Below are 18,958 nucleotides of genomic sequence, written 5' to 3'. Positions count from 1 at the left end.
GGGAACGTGACCGGGGGGGGGAGGCCTTGACCGCGTTCGGGGCTGGCGAAGCGATTTCCCAGCGGTGGGCTTGGGGGTATTTTGAGGGGAGCCCTCAAGAGCCGCCCAAGCCCCCTTTGCAGCCGAAAGAGGAGCCCCGAGGCACCTTCAAAACCGGCATGTTTGAAAAACTCGCGGAACTTCTTCCAGGGCATTGGGAGGAGCCCGTCCTCAGTTCCTGGCAGGAAAGAAGCCTCTTCGCACGACGGCCCCGGGTCGCCTCAGCCTTCTCGCGGCGAGACCTGCCGTTCCCTCTCCAGACGTGCTTTGGGAACTCCATCTTCGGAACTCTCCGTAATGGGGGGGGGGGGGACCGCCCCTATTTCTACCCCTTCTGCAGACGGAACGGTCACAAACTTCGGGGAGCTCCGAACACGGGATCCTCAGCGCACGTCTGGACGGTCTGTGAAGCCCGACAAGTTTGGCAATGAGCCTGAGGGATTCCAGAGGTTCCCTGGTGAAAGCCGGGCTGGTGGGCCTGGTGGTGGGGGCTGGGGTCTGTTACTGGGTTTACAGAGCGACCTCCGGGAGGAGAAAAAACGGAGGCGGAGGAGGGAGGCAAGGGAAAGAAAGCGTCGGGAAAGACCACGGGGAGATCCCGGGGTCCACCTCTTGGGAAGAAAGCCAGGTGGCTCCTCCAGAACAAGGCTCCTTGCAACCTACCTCGGGTGTTGAGTTGTTTTCTGGCACGGGGCAGAAGGATGCCAGCCACCTCCAGCAAGGTAAGGCTTGGGTCAACCCAAGCCCCAGTCTTCAACTGATGGGTTGAAATGGCCAGGTCTGAGGCTGCTTGTTCAGTGGTGAGCCCGAAAGAGGCATGACTCCCCCCCCCCCGTACTTTTTTGGAAAAACTTATTGCTGGTGCACGTGCGTAAGAGAGGAATGGTGCAACACACCTTCTGCCTCTTGGTGTACAGGTGGAGCAGGAGGATGGGGAGGGTGCCGTGAGTTAGTGGTAGAGCATCCGCTTGGCATTGCAGAAGGCTTCAGAATTGATCCCTGGAAGGTAATGCCTGAGAGCTGATCCCAATCTGAGTGGGCAATGCTGACCTTGATGGACCAAGGGTCTGATTCACTATAAGCGCAGGGTGTGTGTGTGTGTTTCCAAATAAAGAGGTGCTTGTACTTTTGAAGTTCTCCCTTTTCAGCCCAGGTTCCAAATGCCCAAGAAGTGCCGGTACTCCATAAAACAGAGTCATTACTCCATAACCAGTGCATGCTCCCTAAAAAAAGTCCTGAGTATAATGTAGCCTCATGTGTGGTAGGAAGGCGGGCCTGTTTGGCAGGAGAGGGTTCTTCTGACCCATAAACCACCAGGTGTAGGGCTTGCTCTTTCTTGGATCTGCTGCCCGCAGTTCTGACTCTGACACCAATGAAATTATCACTCTGGCTCTACTTCCTGTCATGTAACCATATTATATGCTTGTATCTTAGTCAGTCCCATATTTCCTGGGGGATTAAAACTGGGCACCAGGTTCCAAAAGATATTAAATCTTTGCTTTGAGCTGAATCCTAAAAATATGTTATTAAATATCTTACTGAGTAATATTAGAAAAGTATATGGTGAACTTTTTAAGTATATGGTGACAGCTGCGAGAGTCGTATACACAGCAAAATGGAAGACGGCACTTTGTCCAGATAGGGATGAATGGATGCACATGATGTGCATCTGTGGCTAAACTAACTTCTTATATGCATAACAGACCGACACAGGAGTTTCAGGAAAAACAGAGAGATTTTTTATTATGTAGCTGGAAACTGAAAAAAATCAAGAATAGTTAAAATATGGACGTAAATTAATTATAAAATTAAGATCTTAAAAATGCAGAATATAAAACATGAAGTAAAAGATTGAATACAGAATATTAATCATAAAATTTTGGGTATAAGTAATTAAGGAGAGGGAGAGGAGTAGCATTTGGTGCTGTTACATATCTCATATATGCTTCTTTTTGTTGTTGGAGCCTAAATCTACTACTTCGTATACTATCAAAGCTTTTTATGCACTTTCTATTGTCTTCCTTTTAAATAAAATTCTTTTTAAAAAAACTGGGTACCAGGTTTGGAATGGCTGACAGCCACTGAACTAGAGGACCCTAGGGAGAATATATATAGCCCTGTGTAGCCCTTCCCACGCTGCTCCAACCCACTCCCTCTCCTTCTCCTCTCCCTGTTAAATATCTGCTATGGAAAAACTGCCGACTTTAGGTGAGATGTGTGTTTTCGAATTCCAGCAGGTGTCAATCTTCCAAAATCTCCTGATGGTTTAGAGGCAAACCACATACAGGGTCTTATTTATTTGCTTGAGTCTGTGGAAGATCCCATAATTCAGGAACGAGCCTTGATAGCGTTGAGCAACAGTGCTGCTTTCTCTGCCAATCAGGTTAGTGTTCTTTTTTAACCAACGTGCACAGAAAAGGAAATACAAAGGACAAAGGTGATGATGACATTGTAATATATCGAAATGTTATTTGTCTTCTTGCGTTGAGGCAGTATTAAATAGGGCATCCTGGGCTTCTGTTTGGTAGCCAAAAACTTCTAATCACGTATTGTTTCCTAGCAGGAATGATGCATTCTTCCACAGTATGACAATACAATTACTGGAATCTTCAACAATTCCATGGACATTTACTCCATCATAGCATTAGACCATGTTGAACAAGTAGGAGTTGGTGTTTAGATTAGAATACTCTTAATGTGTTAGTTTTCCCTCAGAAACAAAAAATATGTAGTGCCCACACTGGAGGATTACTAGTTCTTCCCAGCTGCACCCTCCTATGTCCGCCTCTGGCGCCAGGGTTTCTCGTCTCGTGCGCAAGCGCACACAGCACGCGCGTGCACCCCTGGACTACGTGATGATGTCATCACATGATGATGACATCATGCAGCAAAGCCGGGCCCATTGGCCGGTGGGTGGCTGGGGCGGCATGAGGAGGCTTCCCGCACTCCACACACCACCCTGGCCGCCCGCCGTGCCTGGCCCGCAGCTGCTGCGCCCAGCTGGGGGGGGGGTGGCGGTGGCGCGGGGCTGGCCAGCTGCAGCAGCAGCTGTGGGCCATGTATGCCAGCTCCATGGGGCGCGCCTCCGTCCCTGGCACCCCCTCCAGCGCCCCCTCCAACCTCGCGGCGCCCGCAGCGCCCGCCTCACCACCTCAGTGGTGGCGCTGGCCCTGCCTATCTCATATCCATGCCATTGCAAAAGTTCCCCAACCCTCAGGAGTGGCTTTTAGTGGGCCCAAGAGGAGCCAAAAGTGATCTGTGTGCGCTGGGCAGAGCTTCCAGAAAAGCTCCCGTGTGCTTATGGATGGGAAGCCCTTTGGAAATAAATATAATAATATAGGTGATTGCTTTTTGGATTTAAGTATTTATACTATTTTCATGAATCAGACAATAGTAAAACTACATGGCTTAATTGTTCATCAGGTCAGGCAGAATTTGCTTTGAAGTTAAGAGGAAGTTTGCTTGACTCTAGAAAATTTAATTAAGACAATAACTAATGTATTTTTTTTCCTTTTTAACTTGTAGGATATAATTCGAAATGTAGGTGGCCTTTCTGTTATCGGAAACATGCTTTCAGTTCCAACTGCTAGTGTTAAAGAAAAAGCACTGAATGCTCTTAATAACTTGAGTATGAATCTTAAAAATCAAGAAGAGCTAAAGGTAAGTTTAAGTAAGAAACTGTGCAATAAAAAGATGTATGAATTTATAATGAAGTAATAAAGAACTGTGAGAGCAATTCAGTTACAATAGAATTAATGAGACCTTTGCCGTTACGATGTTGGCTTTGTTTTTAACGTAAGATGTTGGTGAGACTCAATAATGATATTGAAGTAGGTAAATACTATTACTACCTCTTGATAAAACCTGGGTTATCGTATATGATTCTTGCAGTGTTCCATGAATGTCTTATGGAGAGATGTGATAATAATAATATAATAATAACATTCGATTTATATACTGCCCTTCAAGACAACTTAATGCCCACTCGGAGCAGTTTACAAAGTATGTCATTATTATCCGCACAATAAAACACCCTGTGAGGTGGGTGGGACTGAGAGAGCTCTGAGAGAGCTGTGACTAGCCCAAGGTCCCCCAGCTGTCTTCAAGTGGAGGAGTGGGGAATCAAACCCGGCTCTCCAGATTAGAGTCCCGCGCTCTTAACCACTACACTAAGCCAGCTCTCCTGATGGTGGGCAGGTTTAGCTTTAGTTTTCAGATTTACAGTAAATCAGTTCTAGATTAATTGGTTTGTGAATAGGAGTGATAAGACCTACAATATTAGACAAGGGTTTGTTTTTTTTTGCATGTTCCCCCCCCCCATCAGTTCTGGCCCCAATACTGCTTCAGTTTATCTTGATCCCCCCTTTTTTTCCTTTAGTTTTCGTTTGTTTGTTTCCCCCCCAGCTTTTTCCCAGTTTGTTTGAGATCATTTTTACCCCTATCTTTTTCTGGAAGCTGATTTTTGGCTTGAGTTTTTCCTTGCGTGTAGGGTTTATTTCAGTTTTGTTTGTCCTGCCAATTCCTAGTGACTTCCAATGTATTTGTCAATGATTGGACATTTGTCATCATCAAACCCACCCACCCCTTCCTTCCCCCTCTCCTGGTTTGTTTTTGGTTCTTTTTTTAAAACATTGTTGACTTCATATCAGTATATCAGCCTACCATTGTGATAATAGTTCAGCAAGTTCTCTGAATTCCCAGCTTTTACTTTAAAAAAGTCTCTATCATCTTCCCTTGTGTAGATAGGCCTTTTTCCTTGTATCTCCACAAGGGAAGGGGCTAGAGATGTACTTTTTTAAAAAAATGAAAGCTGCAAATTCAGAGAACCTGCTGCACATTTAATTATAATGGGAGGTCAGTATATCATTATGGAATTGATATTTTGCTTTTTAAAAATTGCATATGCCCTGGTGGCCCAGTGGAGGGGGTGTGGCCTGGCCACTTCTTGTGCCAGAAAAAGCAGCGCAGTTTGAAAAGCATCTCGCCGCTGCTGTTTGGGACTCTGTCCCAAAAGGTTAGTTTGCCCTGCAAGCGCCTCCCCATCCCGGCTCTGGGTAAGTCCGGGTTTGGACAGCGGCGGGGGAGGACTTAGCTATGGGTGGTGGAGTTGCTCTCCTTTTAGGCTTCCCCATGCAAAGGCTAGCAGTGTGTTTCTGTCTTTAAAAAATCAGTTGTTATATTAATATAGTGATACAATGCACAAAAAGTAAAAAAGGAGGGCAGGTGCTGTGATATCGCTGATAATGCCACCACGGATGACAGCACCTCCACTTGAAAATCCTGATTATTTAAGGCACATGAGGAAGAAATAAACTGCCTCCGCAGCAGTAAAAATGCAAATGGAGGGCAGATGCGCAGAAAAACCATACCCAATGCTTGTGGGTCAACTTCTAAGAAAATCAGAAAGAAGGTGAGCGGAAGGGAAAGCCCATGATCTGATATCTCTGAGAGGTCGCCTAAGAAAAAAAGCTCGGACCATAACGCTCACCAAACTTCCTCACGCCACTTAAAGCCCTTTGAGCCTCTCTTGTGCTGTGCTGTTGCTTGTGCAGGTCTGAAAGACCGAAAGGCAGTTTTAAATGTACTTCTGTGAGGTTTCCAAATTGATAGCCTTGCAGAAAGGTGAATTTATAATCAAAATCTAACCGCTTTGCAGTTTTGGTGTCACATGGAAACATATCTTGGATCTGAAATGCTTTTTTAGTTCCCTACCCCCCGTATTTTGCCTGTAGAAATACTCACTTTTGTATGCCTTTTTCCCTCTCACACTGGTGTAGCGGAGGGGAACACATGGGGAGTGCTTGCTTGCTTGCCAGTTCTGCAGGGGAGCAATAGTGAAATGAGGCACTTCACCTCGCTTAAAATGAATGAAGGGTCCTGAAGTTGCATGAAATTGTTTGGTAGGTGAAACTGTCTGAAATTGACTTGGAAGTTGTCTTTACCAGGGGCTGGAGGAGGGCAGGGAGGCAGGCTTCCCCATCTGGCTTTTCTGGTGACAGCAAAGATATAATGTTACATTAGAGTCTCAGTTCAAGGCTATATGGGTCAGTATCCAAGTAGGCACTACCTGGAAGGGAAAATGATATTTACTGTATACTGGCAGTAATACATCTTAAGAACTAATTGTTCCCCTCTTAATCTGCCTCTCAGTTAAGATATTTCTTCAGAGGTCTTTCTCTGCATACCCCTGCCTTAAAAAGATGGGAGGGTGGTCACTGGAGAGAGATGGTGCCCTGGCTGTGGTACTCTTTCCTGTAAAGTTCAGTTGATACCTATATTAATGTATTGATGTATTTTAGGCATTAGGTGAAATCTGTCCTACTTTACCCATCTTTTAACCAAATATAAATCATGTTTCCCTTTTTATAACATCTTGATTTTTTCTCTGCTGGATTCTTGGATCTAATTCTAGTTGAACATTTCTTAGTATCATTTTATAGTTGTTTTTAAACAAATGTTAGCCTTATTGAATGCCTTGTGACAGAAAGGCAAATTAGATGTTTTCAAAATAAAAGTTAAATGATTAAATAAGAGTAAAATGATTAAAGCATTTTACAATGCATGTGTGATTTCAGCCTTGGAATACTTAACAGAAGGATTCTCAATCTGAGAAATTATTTTGCCAGTACTTACTGTCACATTAAAAAGAAATTTGATGGCATGGATCCTGTGCAGTATGAGCTTTCCCCATTCCTGCCCCTGAGATTGTGCCTCTGTGGGTCACTGAACCTTCCAGAACATCATGGGGGTCAATGTAGTGAGAGGGGGAATCAATCAACTCCCCCCCCCCCCGTCAGTAAATGGAACTGCTTACTCCAAGCAGAAGGGGGAGCTTAGGATCCAAGCCTATATATATGATGTCTGCCTCTGTCTTTGATTATTTTTTACTGTTTTTTTTAACAGAAATCATATATTAATATTTATACTGTACTTAATGACAGCATCTTGGTTATGTTTGTGATAATCATGTTTTTATTTTCCCACCCTAAGAGATATATTACCAAAATCTGTGAGGAAGCTGACTCCTCCCCCTTAAACTCTGAGCTGCAGCTGTCTGGTCTTCGGTTTTTAACCAATATGTCTGTTACGAATTACTATCATTACATGATGACTAGCTACATCCCATGCTTTCTCCGTTTGCTTTCGGGTGGTGATGAACGAACACAGGTATGATATACTCTCGGAGATGTAAAATCTTGAGCATGCTGTTTTCTCCTGTGAGTTAAAGTTCAAGTTTGCTTTCCATGTTTGTTTCTGTTCACTCTGTCAATAGGAAACAGGCATGCAAATAAGAAAGATTAACAATTTAAAATCAGAAAGGAAAAGAAAAATCAATGGGACAACATGGATATCCCAAGCATTAGGAAAGAATTAATTAATGACCTCCTAATAGCCGGAAAATCCCTTTTGGCAGCTAACTGGAAGTCCCCCAAGATCCCATCTATCGACAGTTGGTTTTCCAGAGTCTGGGATTATTATATCCAGGAGAAAGTTTATGATTCTATTTATATATCTCAGCATTTTCCAAAAGAAACTGATTTTATGACAAAATGGCTCCCTTTCTTTGACTACGTATTAACCAATGATACACACCCTCCAAAGCACTTATTGTTTGTCTCAGGGTGTTTCTGAGCAATATGTTGGGTTTCATACAAACTGTAAGGAACCTCCCTCTCTGCTTAGGTATATTGCAATTCTCTAAGCAAATTTTCTTTTTCCTTTGTTAATATTATATTTGAAAACTGGTAGTATATTATAAGCTATCTGGGTTTTTCTTGTATTATAGTTGACTTTAACATTGTGTAATTTGTTTTCCTGTTTACGCATTGTATGTTGTTTTTTAAAGTTAATAAAAAGTTTATCTTTAAAAAAAAAAAGAAAGGAAAAGAAAGCATGCTGATTTTTTCCCCCTTGATAGCTAGTGTAAGTTTTTAAAAGTAAAATAGCTTCTGGGCTTTTTCAAACTGCAGAGGGAATTTGAGGGGAAACATCTCTTTAGATATTAACTAGTGAAGTCCTTTCAGCCAGAGCAGGGAAGCAATTTCTTGTCATCCATCTGCAAGAAAAGTCTCAACCCGAGTTCCTTCTGTCCAGTACACCTCATCTAGATGAGCGTAGTAACAAGTTGGTGCCACAAGATGGCACTTCATCCCCTCACCTCTGTCTTTCAAAAGAAAGAAGCAAGAAATTGTGTGTATGCAGGACTTTTTTTCAGTAGGAATGCTGTGGATTGGAGTTCCGGAACCTCTTGAAAATGGTCACATGGCTGGTGGCCCCGCCCCCTGATCTCCACACAGAGGGGAGTTTAGATGGCCAGGGCAATCTCAACTCCCCTCTGTCTGGAGGTCAGGGGGCGGGGCCACCAGCCATGGGACCATTTTCTCCGAGGGCAACCCACTGAGTTCCACCACCTCTTTTCCCAGAAAAAAAGCCCTGTGTGTATTTATATAAAAGTAGAGTTTTGTTTAATAGAAACTGAATAAAAAACATTAGATCTTAGAGTTATGAACACACTCACACAGGAGGGTGAGCGTGTGATCTGCATCTGGTGCCACCGGAACTACTAAGGGCCTGTGTTTTAGCTGGAAAAAGTTTCTGTAAACTTTAGGCTTCCTGCTTACATCTCTTGAGCCAGTAAATTGCAACTCCTTTTAAAAATTATGAATTCTTAATAAACACAGAAATATGTAAGAGCAAAAAACAGGAAACAATCCCAAAGAATCGTGGAAATTGTAATATGATACAACAGAAAAGGTGGACAGTCCTGTGTTTCATCTGCCGTTATAACTGAGTCCCCCATGTAAGTTTGTCACTGCCTGCCCCCCCCCCGGCCAAATCCAAGGGGGCTTGAGCCCCTCAGTCCCCATGTAGTTCACCAGTTGCGGGGGGGGGCTCAAGCCCCTCAGCCCCCCCCCCTGGTAGTTTACACCTATGCACACACCCAGTTTTTCAGCTTAAAGTTAAAGACTGGTGCAGAGGATGAGGTCCCAGAAGACAAAGGATGCCGACATGCCTCCTGCTGCATTGCAGCTTTGGTGTCAGATTACACATCATTGCTCTAATGAACCTGTTTTGCTGCTGAAAGTGCGAAGCCCATCCAGTGCCTGTGGTCTCAGAAGTCAGTCCTACTGAATTTAATGAGACTTCACAGTGTGCTAGGATTACAAACTCGGATGCAACTGTGAGAATTGTTCCAGAAAGGGAGACTTTGCAAGGTTGCACAGTTATTTCCAGTTACATGGCTGAGTCAAATAAACTTTCCCCCTCTTATTATAGACCCAGATTCTAAAAGTGCTTGTGAATTTATCAGCAAATCCAGCTATGGCAGAACATCTTCTCAATGCTCCGGTAAGTCAGTTTTCCTGTGCTCTTTCCAGAAATCATTGTTGTCTTGTGTGTTTGAACAAATATTTATTTTAAAAGCTTGTTTCTAATTGCTAGTTGAGAGAGTGAAGAAGGGACGTAGTCCATATTCCAGCTGCTGCTTTGGAGATCCTTCTGCCCCACACAAAATAAACGGTTCTCTCAGAGTGTGAAGGAGTAGGCCTTGGGCAGTTCAGCCATTAATCAGAAAATAGTAGAACTCACAAAAGGGGAGTATGCCATGGTAGTTGTACTCTTTTTCTCCTAAACAGGCATTTTTCAATGTCTTCCAGTTTCTCTCTACAAATGACTTTGAGGTTTGGCACCAATTATAAATTCTGACAATACCAAATTTTAATGAAGCTCTGTGCACAGAGATATTGGAGTGCTTTAATTATATTTCCTTGCCTATGCTGTATCTAAAAAAAACCCACTCCTGGAATAAATTCTATTCCATATTTTTACTGTTTATTAAAGCAATACTTAGCAGTTTCTCCACTTGACCAATTGTGTTAGCAGAACTAACCAATCAAACAAATAGTTTGGGTTGATTAGCTGATTATTTGCAAACAGAATATTGCCTTATGCTGCCAGAGAATTGCTGGGGAGGGCATTGCCCCAGGGTCAGCGTCACAAGCAACGCAGACAAATGAATCAGCCCAAATGTTTCCTATTGGTGCAAGATAACCATTATACCTCCCTGATTTAAAAAAAATGACGTATGCACAAGATGACTGGCTAGCTTGACTACAGCGGTTTTTAAGCAGAAACAGAAACTTCTTCCAGGAAATTACATTTTAGAGTCCAGAGTGAAAATGTTTTTCAGAAGGCAAAATACAAGCCAGTAGATCCAGAGGAGTTAAACGTGTTAGTCTGCAGTATCTGATGCATCTGACAAATAGAGCTGTGGCTCTCCAAAGCTTATGCTACAATAAAGTTGGTTAGTCTTTAAGAGGTGCTACTGGACTCTTTACTATAAGCCAATACTTTCTCAAGAGGAAGGATGTGATTTGGACTGATCTGAAACATTCTTGATATGCCTGAAAGACTGTTAATTACTTCCAGTTGGATCCAGACTAAACCTGCATTTTCCACTGAATTCCCTTCCCACTATAGATCCCTCCCCCGCCCCAATATCATTTTTCATGGTCCCTTATCCCCCAGGAGCAGCACTTTATGGCAATCAGTCGGAGACAAGAAAGTTCCATTCTGCCACTGGAAAATTTAGTCTCCGTTCTAACCCTTCCAACTATACTTAGCTATAAATAGTTTGTGATTTTTGTAAAACCATTTGTGTACAGCAATTGTTCACACTTATTAAGACCATAACCAGCTATTTTATTTTTGTGTGCATTTGAATCCTCTAGGCACCTTTCCTATTATCCATGTTTGATAGCTGCATAAACAAGGAAGTCCTACTCAGAGTTTTGGTGTTTGCCACAAACTTGACACAGCATATGAAAAAAGAAGAGCGTACTCTTGCCCCACATCACAGTGAAGAATCAATTTTTTCCATGCTTTGGGGGAATTCAACTCAGTTTGCCCAAAAACTGGTGTATCTGTTGCACCATCATGACAAAGACGTTAAAGAACAAGTTGCTAAACTAATAATGCAGCGGTAGTTTAATCAGATTGAAATGTTAAAATCCGTATTTAATATGTGTATGTGAATTGTGTATGGGGAAAGTATGAGTTCCATTTTACTGCTTAATACAAACTCTTTTGAGGGTGGGAGCTCCAGTACACACATGGACTCTGCGTTCTCTGAGCCTGAGACTAACTAAACATTTGGCCCCATGATATATCTCCAGTGATGTGAAGTTCATTCAGGTCGGCAGAAACTCCAGGTGGGGTAAGGGTAGTTCTTTCCAGTGAAATGAGTAGGGAAGGTATTACACAGGAACTCTTGTCTGCCCAGCTGTGCTTGAGTGTAGCAATCTGATAGACTGGAATTTTCACTGTAACCTTGAAGGAAGTTGACTGTACTGCTGCCAGAATGTTAGGTACCTATCATAATTGGTTGCTGTGCTCACTCCAAGCACTTTTTTATTGGTGCAACTAAATTTAAGATTTGGCTACTTTATTTAGGCCCCCAAAGGCCTCATTGAAATTTGATGTTGGTGAGAAGAATTTACCCATGCAATATTGCAGACGCTCAGCATCTCATTTAAGTTGGGCTGTTGTGCAAAATGTTACAGGTATGATACCCACCTAGGTTATTGATTTCTGATATGCTTCTGTAGCAGTTGACAGCCAAGTTTCAATGAATTTTCTGGATATTCATGTACTGGATAACAAAGTTTCTACCGTGTAAAGAAAACGTGCGTGGTGTTTAGAATTTAGAACAGCGGAGCTATTGTACTGGTTAAATTGTGGAATGTCTAGTGAGACTTTTCTGCAGTGGCAATACAGAACTGTGAAACCACAAAGCAGCATCAGGTATCACTTGGAGAGGCAGAGAGAGAACGGTCCACCTGCAAGGAGGAGTTCTTCATGCTGTCCAGAGTGCCGCTCGGAGAAGGGGTGCCTTAGACCGCTGGGGAATACTTTGAACACTGTTCCTCAGCAAGTCCCCAGAAGACTTGGGTTTCTGTGATGCTTCTTGGAACCTGCGTCTATTTTAAAATCACCCACTGATCTCCCTAAGAGCAAAGTCTAGCCCTCCTGTATCAGAACCTAGTGCTCTCTCTCTGTGGGGCTGGCCTACTGCTTTCTTTTCATGAGGGAAGAGAAACAATAGTTGAGGATGGCCTAAAAGACAGGCTATTCTCTTTTTTAAAATGGTGATACGGTACCTGGTAGTCCTGAGTACATCTAAAGCAAAGTCAGAGGAGTGGGATTGTGTTGGGGCCTGCATATCCCCACAGTATTCCCTCCCCACTCCTTTTGCTTATTCATGGTTACAGTAAGTTGGAAGGAAATATCTTTAAAATTATTTTTTCTTGGGAGAGCCACAAATTATGCACCTCTGAGGGGTCATAACATTGGGGGGGGGGAGATACCAAAGAGAGAGAGAGAAGGGTCCTCATTCTGTTTTGAAAGTATACTAGATGAGATCTTAATCTGATTGCTGAAAGACCGAAATAAAAATAACCAGCCCTGAGACTGAACACTCCTGCTACAAGGAATGACTGGGAGACTGCAGAGGTGGGGGAAATGTTCTGAGGCAACATCTGTCTTCTTTCTTTGGTACAAGCTGAACACTGGAACATAATCCAGGTTTTGGATTTAAATGCACTTCTAGTGAAATATTCACAGAACAAGTAATTATAACAAGGCAGGCCATTTCAGCCAAGAAGATTCTATAGAAAGTGCTGTGTAATAAAATGACAAATAGATGATCTTGCTCAAACGTTCTATCTTTATTTTGTAAGTTAGATTTGTAATTTCATACAGGTTTATTGGGCCCTGTTTTACAGTGCTAAAGAAGTGGTCATGCTTTCAGTTCCATAAGTAATCTATATACATTTTGTAAATCACTCTGTTAAAATGATGTCTTTAGGACCTTACAAGAGAAAGGGATAATTGGGAGGAGGGAATAAGGGGAGGGGAAATCTGAATGGAGACTCCAGAGAACAACAAACTGATGGTTTCAGTTATACAAACAGTGATAACCAAATTCTCAAACAAGAGAAGTATTCAAGCTTATGATAAAGAGCAATTTCACAGTGACAATACAATGCAGGTACAGAGATTCTGGCCAGCAGTAAAAATACATTAGTGAAGCAAGGTTTTGTACTTTTTAAAAAGGCACGCTTTATTAGATCCTTTTAAAGTTTGGCTTTCTTATATTTTTTATTTCAAAATGCATAAAAGTAAAGTCAGTGTTTTATTTAAAATGTGCTTTAGCAACAACTGTGTTGGAAGACTCCATCTCAAAAAAAATCCAGTGATTTCAATGGCTTTGAAGGCACAGGACATGTCCTCAGGGTGAATAATCTGCTCAGAGGAGGCAATAATGAATGGAGGACTGTTCGTTCTAAGGCTACAATACTTAATATATTTATTTTCACTTATTTCAGTGTGGCTACTATGCTGGTTATAAGGTTCAGATCACTTCTATCTCGTTACTGCCATTTTCTTTAAACTGAGTGGCTCTTAAGTTACAGCCTAATACATAAACAAACCCAAGCCAGGGTAACCTAGATTGAAGAACCATTTGTTCTGTCAAAACAAGGATGCAATTCTAAGCATACACCCTGGTCAGTCACACTGAATTCTGCCTCACTTCTGAGTAAACCTGCATAGGCGTGGGCTCATGTCTGTTTTATAGGACAATCAATTACGGCTATCCTGAACACAGTTACCAGAAATACTGTCAGAATTTATTGAAGCCTATGATCCAGGAAATGCTTTTAGGATCCACGTGCAAGGCTGCTATCCTGTGCCCAACTATGAACACCCAAGGGCCATCATTTTCAACAAGAACTACTGAAACTCTATCCTCCATTGATCATATAGGCAAGAAGAGAGCAAAAGGATTTAAGTGGTGTTTTCATCAGGCAGGAAGTGGCTCTGCAAGCCACGGTCATTAAGTGCATATATGGCTCTACAGAATGAGGTCCATGCCTTTCATTTGCTCCACCACCAGAGCCTTTGGGTACAAATGTATGCAGAATCCTACAGAAGTTGCCTTTCTCCGGCTATGGTGTTCAAGCGTCAAATCCACCCAGGCACACAGGGATTTTACCTTGGTTTTCAGGGCTACTTCCTCCAGCAGTGAACCAGAAAGTCTGTTTGGGTGGGATAGGGGACTTAATCATGTTGCTTAGCCATTCCGCGCTTGGAACTTCAGTATCAAAAAAGCCCTGAGTGCACATGCCCTGTTAGCCGATACGCAGTTTCCAGCAAGTGACCTGTGTTGGTATCGCTATGTAAACAAATTAATATTTTTAAAGATGAAGGTGGCTTTCACACAGGGACAAGCGTGTGTGGTTTCCCCATTGCTGGTGTGCCTCTTGATACAGTGCAGGGGGCAATGAGCTTCTGCACCACAGGTCTCCCCAGCTGCCCAGCAGCAGCTACTCCCTTCCCCCCCAGGGCTTTTTCAACATTTTTTAAAATCAGCCATTGAATATAGCCATATCGATATAACAATACATGCAAGGGGTATGTTAAATTCCCAGCTTTCATTTTTTAAAGTCAGTCTCTACCCACCCACCTCTCTTTAATTAAAGCTGGGAATACAGGGAATCTGTTACAGCGTTGCAACAGTACGTGCATTGATATAACAACATTCAATGGCTGATTTTTTTCAACAAAGCCTGGCAATGACTGGGGGAAGAAATAGCTGCAGTGGAGACCATGTCAGGGGAAATGGCTGCCATACGGGAAGGGAAATCTCAATGGTCCCACCCACACAACTGGCTATCCGGGCTTTACTGCAGCTCTTCCTAGAAACTGCAGCACAGCTGGTTTGAGCTTGATCAGAAAAAAGGCGGGGACCCCCCCGGAGATGCATGGATGAACCTGGGGTATGGGGATATGGCCAAAAACATGTTCTATTGGCTTGCTTACATGGCGTTTGTAGCCAAGGTCATACCATCTAGTTGCGTAATTTCATTTGTTTTATATAAAAGTTGCAATTTTACAATCAGGCTGGTATGCAAGGGTTTAAAGGGACTTTTAGACCATGAGCAAACGTACCTGAACTTTTAAAAATCCAGTTTTAAAATTTTACAAAAAAAGATCTTGCCAATCTAATTTTTTTCCTGTTCCCAGTTCTTATATAACATAAGAAACAGCTGGATTTTTGTATTTTTATTCAAATCCATCATCATTGATATTTAAGTCTTGGGATTCACCATGCTTTAAGACAAAGAAATCTTCAGTTTTCAGCCCATATCTGTCCAGAGCTTCCTTCAATTTAGCAGGAGGGTCCAAGTAATACTGTGGAGAGCACAAAACAATATGAGTGTCTGATTGTGCCTACAGCGGTCTACAGCTAGTGTTTTCCATTCAACCGTCTGTAGCTTGAAAACTGATTCCTGTATTATAAATGGGCTCTGAGAATGCACACACAAATGGTCTATTTGAACACTCTGCAAGCAATATATTATCTGAGAAGATTGCTTAAGAAATATACAGCCAAAGACTGAGTGAGCAGAGCAGACTTGGGAATGCAGATATCCCTGTTCCCCTGCTTTCTCCAAGTAAACTTCTCAGATGTTACACTCTTCACAGGAATATGCCAGTTCCATGAGCATGTTTAGACATATCAGAATTCACTTTTAACATAAAAATTTGTTCTTAACTCTGGAAAAACCCAAACCAATGTATAATCTTTATATGACGTCTTTACATGACACCTTTTCCAATAAAGAAGATAGCAGGAATTTTAGCTAATTTCTAGTTTTCCACAGTTTAAAAACAGTCATTCCTCAAAAATAGAAAGTACTGGACCCATAGTTTAATGATATGGAAAACACATGTTGCACACAAAATCCCTTATTCTGACTGTGTAAGATGACTTTATGTGAATCTAGGATAACAAGCGTCAGTGGCAAGAAATTTCTACCCCTTCATAATCTAAAATAAAATTCTCAAGCATAAAAAACATTTTACATCAAATATATGTTAATAAGCACTTTGTTATTGTAATTATAAAGTAGTGGAACTATTTGTTAGGAAAGCTTAAGCAAATACTGCAATCCATAAAATAATGTCCCATAAGGGAATTCATCCATGTCCAGTGGCCCCATTTTAAATTGCCACACCATCGTTTTAGTACAGGTGCTCCAAGAACTCTTTCAGCATCATCAGGCCAAGACTGGGGGCAGAAAGTTTGCGGTCATGCAAGTGTTTGTGCTTTGTGTCAAGTGAGAGTACAGTTTTGTTGATCATGTCAATACGAAGCCAACAGACATTATTTTACATGCAGAGAAGCAGACTTGCATATGAAAGTAGTGTATAAAAGTGGGGAATCCCTCTACCTGGGAGTTCTCAAGCACCCAAGTAAATGTGGGGATTTCAAAAACACGAGCGATTTTCATGTTTGAAACTCTACATTTACAAACAGTCCCCAAACCAGTGAAACGGCCCTGAAATAGATCTGCTGCATCTTCCTGTGAAGCTCTGTTAGTGAAGGCTGGGTGGAAGGCAGGTTTCAGTCTTCTCACAACGAAGACTGCAATCCTATTCACACTTACCTGGGAGTAAATCCTACTGAACTCAGTGGGATTTACTTCTCAGTTAGTCTGCTTAGGATTGCCCCCTATGCCCTGAAATGCAGCGTTTTTTCCAATGAGTATAACTGACAACCATTCACTTACATAGGATAATGTAATGCACTAAACTCAAGGACATCATGGACAGGGATGTTTTAGGATGATGATAATATTGTTCTATTTGGTTTCTTCATTATTTTTTTGTTTTGTTTTGTTTGCTTGCTTTGATTTAGATCCCACCCTCCACACAAATGGACTCAGGGCAGCTAACAACATTCACAAAACACAACAAATCAATCACAAAACCATAAAATCAATAATAATCTTAAAAGAGACATTAAAATAGCCCAGGCGCAGGCTATTTAAATATTTGGGAGTCCGTATATGGGCATATATTATCATTATAACTTATGCAGTGCATTTAAAATGGGCAGCCTATGCCACTAAAGCTAAAATATCCAACGCTTTCTTTAAGCATCTGAAATAAACTAAAAAATGTTTCCATAGTAGTTAGTTTCCTTATTTTAATTTAATGTATTGCTTCGCTTCTACCCTGTTCTCCAGGAGAAGCACTTGTAGAGGCTTACAGACAATTAAAGAATACATAAAATACCAGCATAATCACATATTTAAAAAAAAAGAAAAATGAGACCAAACTACACATCTGCATGGACAGCTGTGCACTACATCTCTGCACACTTCAATGTTTTGGCCTTGCCTCCTTTCAGTCACTTTGCATGAGGGGCTGGTTATTCTGCTGCATCTCAGCCCTGGTTATGAAGAGATGCAGAACACCTTGCTCTCAAAGGATGCTGTCCACGGCAACTCTGCTCTTACCTTGCTTCCTTCCAATCAGGAGCCTCACTCATCAGTGACTCATGAAGAGAAACAGGGAACTGGGGCACTTCTGAAGGTGGGCAGCTCCTACACTTACACACACTAAAACTTTTCTGAGTTCAAGTGAAACGTACTTCCCATTTTTGTTCAGAAGCCAACTGAGCTTCAGTCATGAAAAGTTTGCAAAAATTGTTCTAGGCTCTGATTTTGAACAGAACCCCTACAGATGCTGTAATGATTTGTTCACACCTACCTCATTGGCTAGAGCAAAGGTCCCCCAGTGAATTCCAACAGACCTCTTTGCCTGAACATCGATATGAATCCGTACAGCTTCTTCAGGGTCCACATGTTGGTATTTCATAAACCACCTAACAAAACGGCAGAAATAATTTTCCATGTCTGTTCCACTAATGAGACTGGTTCTTTATTATAATGCACTAGAAAACTCATCTTCCCTTATTGCCTCTCACTCTTTCTTACATAGATTTACTTTTCATTTACCACTCCCTCCTCCAAACCATCACAAACAGCTCGCCCAGTGATTCCTTCTCCAAACTCCCCCATACATTTCTCATATTCTCTCCTAGACCACTTCAATCTCTACTGTCAGTTAACTGTCCCTTGCTCCCTCTCCATCAAGAACTTCCCTCTCCTCCAGCACCTGTCCTCAAAGTACAAGTACTCTTTTAAGGGTTCCTGCCCTGTACACCACTGGCACTGTGTAAAACAATGCTGGTTTGACAGGCTCGGTCAAATGCTCCAAGCTTTCAGTTCACATACCTTGGTTCATATGCTCCAATGGGAATAGCAGCAAGATCAAAAGGCCCAAATCTTTTCCCTATCTCCTCAAATGCAACACAATAGCCCGTGTCTCCTGCAAAGAAAAACCTATTCCAAGGTCCCAAGACAGACCAGCTTCCCCAGAGAACTCTGTTGTCATCTGTGGCGGTCCTCTTGGACCAGTGTTGGGAAGGAGTAAAAACAAACGTGACTGCGTCGTGACCAGGAACACAGTTTTCTCCCCACCAGTCCAGCTCAATGACGTTCTCACAGCCACATTTCTGCATCCAGTCTAAGAGACCCAAAGGCACAAACCATCTCAGGTCACTGCCAAAGCGAGTGTTTAAATTCAACACAGTGTTGTAGTCCAAATGGTCATAATGGTTGTGGCTGATCATCACAGCATCTATCTTGGGGAGCTGATCTACTGTGCAGGGAGGTCCTCGGAAACGCTTAGGACCCATCCACTGGAGTGGAGAAGCCCGCTGGCTGAAGATAGGGTCAGTAAGAAAGGTAAGTCCATCCATTTCCACCATTAATGAGGCATGTCCCAGCCACGTGACTCGCATACCAGCTCCGGTCTTTCCAGCTAACTCTGGGTTTCGGATGAAGTAGGGCTGCAGCACTGGAAGTTCTCTGTCAAGTTCCTAACAAAAGAAAACAATGTGGAGAAAGTCAGAAACCATGTTCTGCTTGCAAGCTGGTAAAGGTACATACTGAGGCCAGAATTATGGGGATTTTTAACACTGTCCATTTCAGAGTCTCAGGACAGA

General features: G+C 42.4%; 2 protein-coding genes across 4 annotated transcripts in view; one reads left to right on the top strand and one right to left on the bottom strand.

Moving 5' to 3' along the window:
• Positions 1 to 34: 34 nt before the first annotated feature.
• On the top strand, positions 35 to 12,396 carry ARMC10 (armadillo repeat containing 10). Of its 2 annotated transcripts, none has more exons than XM_054987994.1 (6): positions 35 to 761; positions 2,277 to 2,422; positions 3,565 to 3,699; positions 7,030 to 7,206; positions 9,316 to 9,387; positions 10,770 to 12,396. In XM_054987994.1, the coding sequence occupies exons 1-6, from the start codon at positions 467 to 469 to the stop codon at positions 11,022 to 11,024; spliced, it is 1,080 nt and encodes a 359-aa protein (XP_054843969.1). In that variant the 5' UTR covers positions 35 to 466; the 3' UTR covers positions 11,025 to 12,396. The 2 variants fall into 2 exon arrangements, with proteins under 2 accessions (XP_054843969.1, XP_054843968.1); XM_054987993.1 differs by having other exon boundaries at positions 2,274 to 2,422.
• A 254-nt stretch (positions 12,397 to 12,650) lies between these two features.
• Positions 12,651 to 18,958, bottom strand: part of NAPEPLD (N-acyl phosphatidylethanolamine phospholipase D) — a 30,173-nt gene continuing 23,865 nt past the window's right edge. For both annotated transcript variants that reach the window (XM_054987991.1, XM_054987992.1), the window contains exons 3-5: positions 18,186 to 18,832; positions 17,659 to 17,773; positions 12,651 to 15,291 (exon numbers count right to left, since the gene is read on the bottom strand). In XM_054987991.1, the coding sequence (XP_054843966.1) occupies positions 15,163 to 15,291; positions 17,659 to 17,773; positions 18,186 to 18,832 (891 nt within the window). In that variant the 3' untranslated portion in view covers positions 12,651 to 15,162. The remainder of the gene's footprint in view (positions 15,292 to 17,658; positions 17,774 to 18,185; positions 18,833 to 18,958) is intronic.

This window comes from Eublepharis macularius, chromosome 9, assembly GCF_028583425.1.
Source record: "Eublepharis macularius isolate TG4126 chromosome 9, MPM_Emac_v1.0, whole genome shotgun sequence".
NCBI lineage: Eukaryota > Metazoa > Chordata > Lepidosauria > Squamata > Eublepharidae > Eublepharis > Eublepharis macularius.
The sequence above is the reverse complement of the archived record's forward strand: the minus strand, read 5'-3'. Positions and strand labels throughout refer to the sequence as shown.

What these genes read in the sequence shown, in the direction of transcription:
- ARMC10 (XM_054987993.1), top strand. Translation starts at nt 467, where the DNA reads ATGAGCCTGAGGGATTCCAGAGGTTCCCTGGTGAAAGCCGGGCTGGTG. An exon ending in AAAATCAAGAAGAGCTAAAG is followed by an intron (nt 3,700 to 7,029) that starts GTAAGTTTAAGT and finishes TCCCACCCTAAG; the next exon opens with AGATATATTACCAAAATCTG. An exon ending in GTGGTGATGAACGAACACAG is followed by an intron (nt 7,207 to 9,315) that starts GTATGATATACT and finishes CTCTTATTATAG; the next exon opens with ACCCAGATTCTAAAAGTGCT.